This window comes from Aplysia californica, unplaced genomic scaffold, assembly GCF_000002075.1.
Source record: "Aplysia californica isolate F4 #8 unplaced genomic scaffold, AplCal3.0 scaffold00004, whole genome shotgun sequence".
NCBI lineage: Eukaryota > Metazoa > Mollusca > Gastropoda > Aplysiida > Aplysiidae > Aplysia > Aplysia californica.
The window spans coordinates 1,902,755-1,911,995 of record NW_004797274.1 but is presented as its reverse complement, the minus strand read 5'-3'; the positions used below and the strand labels follow the sequence as shown (position 1 = coordinate 1,911,995).

General features: G+C 34.7%; 1 protein-coding gene across 1 annotated transcript in view; it reads right to left on the bottom strand.

Annotated features, from left to right (window-relative positions):
* LOC101848479 (inactive selenide, water dikinase-like protein) overlaps window positions 1-8,002 on the bottom strand; it is a 19,661-nt gene extending 11,659 nt beyond the window's left edge. Inside the window, exons 1-3 of the mRNA XM_005089224.3 lie at window positions 7,904-8,002; window positions 7,548-7,788; window positions 2,887-2,990 (exon numbers count right to left, since the gene is read on the bottom strand). Coding sequence (XP_005089281.1) covers window positions 2,887-2,982 — 96 coding nt within the window. The 5' untranslated portion in view covers window positions 2,983-2,990; window positions 7,548-7,788; window positions 7,904-8,002. The remainder of the gene's footprint in view (window positions 1-2,886; window positions 2,991-7,547; window positions 7,789-7,903) is intronic.
* Window positions 8,003-9,241: the final 1,239 nt, after the last annotated feature.

Sequence of the window (9,241 nt, the reverse complement as noted above, 5' to 3'; positions counted from 1 at the left end):
GTGTGTGTGTGTGTGTGTGTGTGTGTGTGTGTGTGTGTGTGTGTGTGTGTGCGTGAGCGTGTAAGAAAGGAATTTTCTATTGCTTTGTTTTTTGTTAGCCTTTTTGCTGTTGATGTCGTAGAAGGATAAAATAAACGAATATAAGACGATGAAAACCAAGAGCCACGGTAATACAAACACTGGGTCGTCACCACTAGGAGAACGAGCGAAGCTTCTGTTGCAAGTTCATTTTAAAGTCCATTGCCACTTTGTTACAGATTAGGTAAACAAAACAGTGACCAGTCACTCACAGATGATTTGTGTATAAGTTATGGGCGAGGCTTAAAGGTTATAATATGAAGGATCACACGCTTCCCTGATCAGCAGTTGAAAATTTATCGTTACCCATAGGTCAACTCGGGTAAACATTCATTGGAGGTACTACTAACAATAAAATAATGACAGGAGAATGGATTACGACGGCCCATCTAGTGTCAGGGGTTGAATTTTACAATTTATGACAAGCATCGGGTGAGCTGAGACCACGCCTGGCCGCCTCAGGCAGGTAAATGTTTTCAGGGTTGGTGATTTTTAAAAATATAAATAAATGTCAACACAGTTTGGAATTTTTTGTGGCTAAAAGTATGTTCTTTTAGTGCAAAATGCATTGTCTTTATTTATTTTAACTAATGATTAATTTAAGCAACTGCAAAAGAAAGCCTTAATCTGCTATACCAGTGAATTATCCGTGGCTACAGACAAAAAATGAAGAAAAAGTCAGTCTAAAAGTTAGGGGGGTAATAATGCATAGATAAACTTTCATTTTATTCCGGGTAGGGTTGATTTAAATCAGTTGATTTTTTAAATTTAAATCAACTTGATTAAAAAAAATAAAAATCAGAGATTTAAATCACTTTAAAAAAATGTATTTTAATTCAGTTTTTACATATTTAAACATTCAGAATTCCTTTCCTTTGTTTTATAAAACAGATATAAGGTTTAGTAGACTAATATAATAATGCTTTAAAGTCTGCTTTCCCCCCTGTCACTGTAAAATAATACAGTATTCAATTTACTTTTTTTTCATAATTGAAATCAGTTGGGTCGATTTAAATGAGTTGATCTTTTTTACTTAAATCAACTTGATTTTAAAAATAAAAATCAGTGATTTAAATCACTTTAAAAAAAATGTATTCAGTCTTATTTGAACATTCAGAATTCCTTTCCTTGGTTTTATAAAACAGATATCAGGTTTAGTAGACTGATATAATCATGCTTAAAAGTCTGCTTTCCCCCTGTCACTGTAAAATAATACAGTATTCAATTTACTTTTTTTTTTTATAATAGAAATTAGCATTTTTTTAAAAAGACCAACACAAGCGCGCAGACGCACACACCAACACACAGTCTAAGGAAATGTCTAGATTTATTAACTGTAAACTTAATAATTTATTTAATGTCAGATCAAGTCAATTGTGACTGAGGAGAATAAAAACATTAACAAATAAATCACAAACAATGTAACAAAAATAATAATTCAGATATTATTGCAAGGAACAAAATGGCAACTGAAGGAATTTTGCAAGTAAATCACTTTCATACAATATTAACAGTAGATCTATTTCAACAACCAACAATTTAGATCATGTTGAAATTCCCCATTGAGTTGTTTGGGGTTGAAGGTTTTGAAAAGAAACACTTGACAATAAAGTATTCAATTTACCTTTTTTCATAATTGAAATTAGCCTTTTTTTTCTTTTTAGACAAACACAAGCGCGCACACACACACACTGTAATAAAATGCAAGTTTATCTATGCATAATTACCCACAACCTTCCTTTTAGACTGACATTTTCTTCATTTTTTGTTAGTAGCAATGAATAATTCACTGATGTTATATGGCAGATTAAGGCTTTCTTTTGCTTAATAATCAAAAGTTAAAATAAAGACAATGCATTTTGCACTAAAAGAACATTATACTTTTAGCCACTAAAAATCCCAAATTGTGTTGACATTAAAAAATTTTGTTTTGTAATTTAAAGAATATTTAATTTTTTTTTAAATAAAAAAACCCACCAACCCTGATTTATTACAGTTATCTGACATTCAATAAATTATTAAGTTTACAGTTAATAAATCTAGACATTTCCTTTGTATGTGTGTGTGAGTGTGTGTGTGTGTGTGCTTGTGTTTGTCTAAAATTTAAAAAAAGAGAAAATATCCTAATTTCAATTATGAAAAAAAAGTAAACTGAATACAGTATTATTGCGGTTCTTTTCAACACCTTCAACCCCAAATAACTCAAAGGGTAATTTCAACATGATCTAAATTGTTGGTTATTGTAATACTGTTAATATTGTATGAAAGTGATTAACTTCCAAAATTATTTCAAGTTCCTTGCAATAATATCTGAATGATTATTTTTGTTACATTGTGATTTATTTGGTAATGTTTTTATTCTCCTCAGTCACAATTGATTTGATCTGACATTCAATAAATTATTAAGTTTACAGTTAATAAATCTAGACATGATACTTAAATAATGCACATTGTGGGAGTGGGAGATAGTTATGGAAGAAGAGTTACAACACTGATAAAAGCTTAGAACATTGAAGCAACACTTATGAAAAGTTATACAAAGACAAAGTATACACCGAATTAATGTAAACAATGTTTACAGTGTTTCAATTCCATTTGCTAGACACTAAAAACCAAGTGGCGAGAATTTTATTTGGAAGTTAGTCATTTTATTCTATTCTTAATCCAGTCCCTTCAAAGTTATGAAGAGTAAATTATGAGCGCATTGAATTGACAGCAGACAATAAAACAGTCTTGCATGATATATTATTAAAAAATATAAAACACCTACAATTTTATCATGTGACGGAAAAAGTTCTAACAACTTACCATCATGTATGGGTCATCAACGAGGGGATAGAAGAAATCAGTGGTTTGTACAAGTGACAAACCACCATGACGAAGGGGAGTGATAGATGAATCCATTCCAATGCCTGAGGAAAAAAAAGATACGGTTTACTTGTCATGTCTAGTTAAAAGACTTTCATACAAAATAAGAATTCGATATGATGAGTCAAATACGGCAGCGTGTGAGTGGCTTTTAAAAAAACCCAGAGCCCCACAATGATATCAGGTGTATGTTAAAGAATTATAAAATTATAATGCATGTAAAAAATACACATATATATATATACAAGTTTGCAAGAAAGATTATATCCAGCTGCTATATAGAATAGTTACAGGTAAGCTTAAAAACAGGGTATATATCACTCATTCTAGGGACAAAAAATTTGCCAACACTCAGACTTCAAAGAGTCTGAACCACTCACATAGTAAAAGGAAACTTGAAAATAAACAGGACAGTACTTAATGGATTAAGGGAAAACCCGGGTCGGCGATCTAAGGCAATATCGATACAATTTTTCAAACTATCCAACTTTTGTTTTTTGCGGAAAAACATCCTTTGACATCTGTTCTATCGAGTCAAAATGAAGAAACTGTTGAAAAAGCACCCTAAATGACCTAAAAGGGCGTTTGAAAAGTGCAAATCGCTATAAAAATCTTTTTAAAAATCCCTGTTTTTCTCAAAATCTACTTTTTGACATAATATGTGACCTCCTGGGTGCAAGGAGTTTTCAAAACTAAAACTACAGAAGCTAGAAAAGCTTCAAACTTGGTGTACAGGTGCTTTAAGATCTATTCTGGGGATCTATGTAAGAGAATTGGGAAATATTGGTAACTTGGACTTGAGGAATTATTCAATTTTTTTTGCAATATGTACCCCAAAATTTCGTCAACAGACTCTTGGGGGTCCAATGACTTTGGGCTCACTTTTTTATATTTAAAGATAGGTCAAAATCCTTACATGGATCCCCAGTTCATATAGGCTTGTACTTGTGTGCCAAATTTCAGGCTGATAATTCAATATTTACTATGAAATTCTTCTGCACTTAGAAACTGGTTTGAAAATCCAAGATGGCTGCCATAGAGACCCATTTTTCAGAAAAATTCAACAAATTCACTCCTAGTACATCCTATTTACCTATGAACTTCTTGCACAATTACTTGAAATTGAATAAAAGTCATTCGTTTAGAAAAATTTTTCAGGAGTGTACGTCTCCCCTTAAGTAAACACAGATTCTATCTTTTTAAACTATTGAGATCTTAACCTTTGATCAAGAAGTGTCCACTTAACTTTAAGTAAACCATATGTGCCCATGACTATGCAGATACATTTACCAATTCATGTGAATCATGCCCTGTACTTAAAAATGATACACTGACACGGAAGACAAACAAAAAATTACATTGTATTAGCGAACTTTAGCAGATTAAACTGAAAGTGATGGGAGCTCCACTAGAACATCTGGCAAAACTGCACATTAGTTGGGTTTTTTTAAATCTCTAAAGCTTTAAAAAGTTAACCAGAGCAAAACTGAACATTATTAAGGCTAAGGCAAGGTCAACCATGGCTTTCGATTCATGCCGAGGTATAACTGGCGCTAAAATATCGATTTTAACCCTCATTTATCTAGATCTAGTTTTTCTTTTCAAATTGCCAAACATTTCAACTCCCCCAATGGGTCTCTACTTATATACATTAAACTACTTTCTGAAAATGTTATCGTATATGATGGCCTTATCTTGTTTTGCCTGTTTTCAAGCATTTGCCAACATGAAATCATATAATTTCCTCTGACACCATAGCAGGCTATTAATTTATTAGCAACATTGGATGGTTAAAATCAGTTCAGTTCATGCTATCTCTTCTCTGCAGTCTGTAGAGATCTATGTTCTGAACACATTTGAACTAGGTCCCAAACCCACAAAAATGAATATAAAAGGGATTGACGTCCAAACAGGCTAAATGTTTTTAATTTTCTGAATGAGAAAGCTTACCAGAAATTATCTTTAGACAATGTGTTTCGGATTCAACTTCTAAGTGGGGTCATACTAAAATTCGAAAAGACACGAACATATGCGAAAAGACACATAAAGACATCTGATTTGTGTCCCTTCAGACTTCAGAATTATTTTCAGGGTTACTAATACTTTGACCAAAATTACGGTAATCCTTACCATCTATAGTCAATAAACGTTTGTTTATATTCCGTCATGATGAAGACCCAAGACTTCTGGATGAATGCCAGATATTTTCTTTTCTTTGTCGCCTTACAATTATTATTCTTAAAATAATTATGTAATTACTGTAATAGGACTTTCCTTACTTTATGGCGCTGGGTACCTCTGTGACAAGTGGGAAATGACATTGTAAATGAGTCTTGTACTCTCTTTACTCGATTTGGGGGGGGGGGGGAGTGTTTTACTGCCCTCACAACTGAATACTGAACCATCATATGGTCATGAGCGCGCCGGACACCCTTCTAATTAGGACCTGCATCTTTTTTTTTTGCATTTTAGTATTTCCATCTAAGTGAGCAGCTATGTGAGTGTAAGGAGGTAACACAATATAACTGTCATTAGGGAATTTTACGAAAAACCAGAATTAGAACTAACATTACCTGTTAGGACTGTTTTATTAAAAGTCAAAAGTTGCACTCTCATTGCCCAATGGCAGTGTCTACGTACATGTTTCATTTTTTGTGTTATTCATTATATTAGGCCTATAGATAGATACCGTACAGTTGCTACACTACAGTCTATAGGCTTATAATTATATAGGCTAACTTTTAATAAATATACAAAGTGACTTCCGACTTGAGTCCTATTAGATTATTAGACAAAAATTATATTCGGACTCTGAATTGAGTCAAGCAAGACGTCCATTGCGACTTCCAACCCTTGTTCCTTTATATTTCCAGCATTTATGACACATTTTTCGATTATAATGATTACAATCGAGACATGAGCTTTAATATCCAGTTACTAGATCTATCTAAACTGGCCCTCCCTGCACCATTAGTATGAACAGAACAACCAAATTGAGTTGATCTAGCCCGGGGAAAAGTTATTAAGTCGACCAATGAGACTGGGCAGAAATAGCGATCATGCACTCTCGGCTTGCTGGGGGGAAAAGGTGTTGGGAAGAGGCCACAGCTGTTGATTTTGTGCGATGTGAATTTAAAAAAAATTAATTACAGAAAAACTATAAGCTAACACACAGCAAAATGAAATTAAACAGGTGGAAAGACAAATGAAGGTGGGAGTAATGATGATGCTGTAGTAGTGGTGGTGGAAAGACCCTGAGTTGTCGGTTACCGTGTACTTAGAAGACTAGAACACTGCCATTGGGCAATGAAAGTGCAGTCTTTTGACTTTTGACACAAAATTACAGTCCTAGTAACTAGTAGCCTTTAGGAGGTACTTCTTGTTCTAATACTTGTTTTAAGTAAAATCCCCCAGCGAGTTATATTATTATGTAACCTCCTTAACTACTCACATAACTCACTTGAGGTAAAATTGAAGATTAGCAGACCACCTGCCGGAACTAGATCTAGGCCCAGGTAGATCTAAAATCTAGATCTATTATTTTTGTGACTTTAGCAGGGTGGCGCACCCCCCTCCTAACTAAGTGTTCTAACACCCTATCATCACCCAGCTAGCCCTAGAACTTAGACTTAGGCTACCGGAGTAGATCTAGATATCTAGTGGTGGTCTGCTAATGTTCAAAGACAAAGAGGCCTAGAATACTAGATCTTATATTCGAATAGAGCCGGCCATAAGTATACACGGCTAAGCCAAAAAAATAAAAATTGCTCAATTCAAATTTATGTTGGGTAGGCTATCATTCACCAGGCACAGGCTAGAATAGATCTAACAGCAATAGGCCTAGATCTAGGCCTAGTAAGATCTCTAGTCTAGACTTCTAGATCTAGACTTCTAGATCTAGACCAGACCTATCATCTAATTTAAATATATAGAATCTATATAGATTCTAGATATATGAGTCTTCTAGGCCTAGATCTAGATCTACATGTCTAAAGTCTGAATATAATATTAATAAATAATAATTTAGGATTGAGCAATTTAGGGCATTTAGGCTGGCCTACATTTGCAATTTTAAAGTCCTGCAGACAGAATTGACAGAATTCATGAACCACCAGTTCAGTGACCAGGTGAGGAAGAAGGGTAAAACTAACAAAATGCCCATGGAGTCTTGGATTTGGCAGAGTATTGGATAACGGCTTTAGGCCTAGACTAATTTGAACAGGGAATGACAAAGCGACCATGCTTTTGTGATTATTCACATCACGTGTCACTTTGTTTACAAACACAACTGGACAGGATGTACTGTCACGTGATCAAGAGAGCATGCCTTGGATAAAACGAAAAATCCGCCATATTGAATTTGGAAAAACTGAAAGGAAAATCACTGACAAAGTCCAAGAGAGGCTATAAACACTTGGAAATTCAATTTTTGAAAGAGGCATACAAGCAGTCCATATCATGCAAAGCTAATCTAGGGGATACAAAACGATCAAAATGTGAACAATTTATAAAATCGCTCGCTATTTTCTTGTAAACTGACTTTCCAGGAAACTGGACATGAAGACCACTGGAAAATACAAATAATGCACAATATAGCTCACCAATTCTTGGAGACGGGGTCGCATATTGGAAATGCGCCTGCTCCGCATCCTGGGCATTGCTGTCCTGTGTGAGTCCCTCAAGAAGTTTGAGCAAAACTTCTTGGGGGACTTTACACCCTCATCCCTTTAGGTCAGCAAATTTCGTGAGTCGGAAATTGGGATCCAACTCGTGTGCCAAAGGATCAAACGGACGACGCATCTCCATTTTCAGTCAGGTCGAAACCAAACGCTTATTCCTCGTCTGCAAAATAAAAAGCGTACCATAATCAATTAATCTGCAAATAAAAATATACAGAGAACGAAATCCCTACTGATTATTTCAATAAAAGTACGGCCAAATCGCACCGGTAACTTACCTCAAAAATGGCTACCTCCCCGATGAGCGGCAAAAGTGCCCGGATGTTAAAAATTTGTAGCGTTTTCGGTCAGCCGGGTTGAGAGTTGTCCTTGACGGGATCCTTCATTGTTTGTAAAAGCATTGTCCGAAATCTCACTCGGCAAAATAAATAAAAATGAAAAATGTGAACTACACTGAGTTTTTTTTAAGCACAGTGATTATTTCATACAAATGATATCAACATTTGCAAATAAAAGAGAAACAAAGGGCAGATCGAAATATCTTTCATCTATAGGCGCCTATTGTATGACCAGAGACACTAATGAGAAAGTTTGGTTGCCTACCGGTAGCCTGCATGATCATGATGTATTTGGTAGCCATATTATGGTCACAATCTTTTACAATGTATGTTATTGTTATTAGTTATTGTCAGAAGATCTAGATCTATCTAGATCTATGCTTGTTTCCTTGCTTGATTTGATAATTTATAGTAGGCACTTCAGTGAAATTTTCAAACTTCTCCGAGGTCACTAAAATTTCGATTATTGAAATGAGCTTGGCTTTCTGTTTTCAGAGCTTTTAAAATTTTTGTGCTATATTTATATCTTTGCTAGTTCAGAAGCAGTGAGCATTTTTGTGAATCAATTTTCGCCCTGATTTTGGTCAAATTTTTGCACTGCATTTTGTGCCACCAAAACTCGAAATTTTGCTTCATAACGTCATAAAATCCTTAATAATAGTATAGTTGTATCGTAACCATTGAGGTATCATTTTGTTGGTTGGTTTATGTAGAATCAATATATAAAAATAAAAGTCAAGAGTAAAATTCTATTTACCGTTTAATTACGTCATAAGCGTGACGTCGGGAGTCCTATGCCTATTATCCCAAAAAAGAAATGGGCACACTTTCCATAATAGTGGTCCGATTTTTCCCTATTAACAATCAATCGTCCTTATCTGTCCTCCTTCTTTTCTGAGTACAATGTATGTTACTGTTACTCTCTTGTAACACCTCTAATCTTCGGGGCTTATATGACCTATTTGAGTTGCAAGTGCCGTTAAACCCAAGCTAAAACTAAACTAAAAAGCATAACAGTTCTAAGAAGTGCCCGTGCATTTTGTTTGTTTGTTCGTTTGGGTTTAAAAAAAATAAATTTAATCTCCATCAAAACCATTTGTTATTAGTTCCCCTAATTTATGGCCTGCCATTCATAATTCGACCTATTATTGTTTCACTATTTGTTTTTTGTTTGCATCGATGGTGCTCTTGTTTTTAGTATAGGCTAATCAAAACGATCGTATTGCCTGTGTCTCAATCTCTCCCGCTCCCCATCCAAACCCCCACAACCCCACCCCC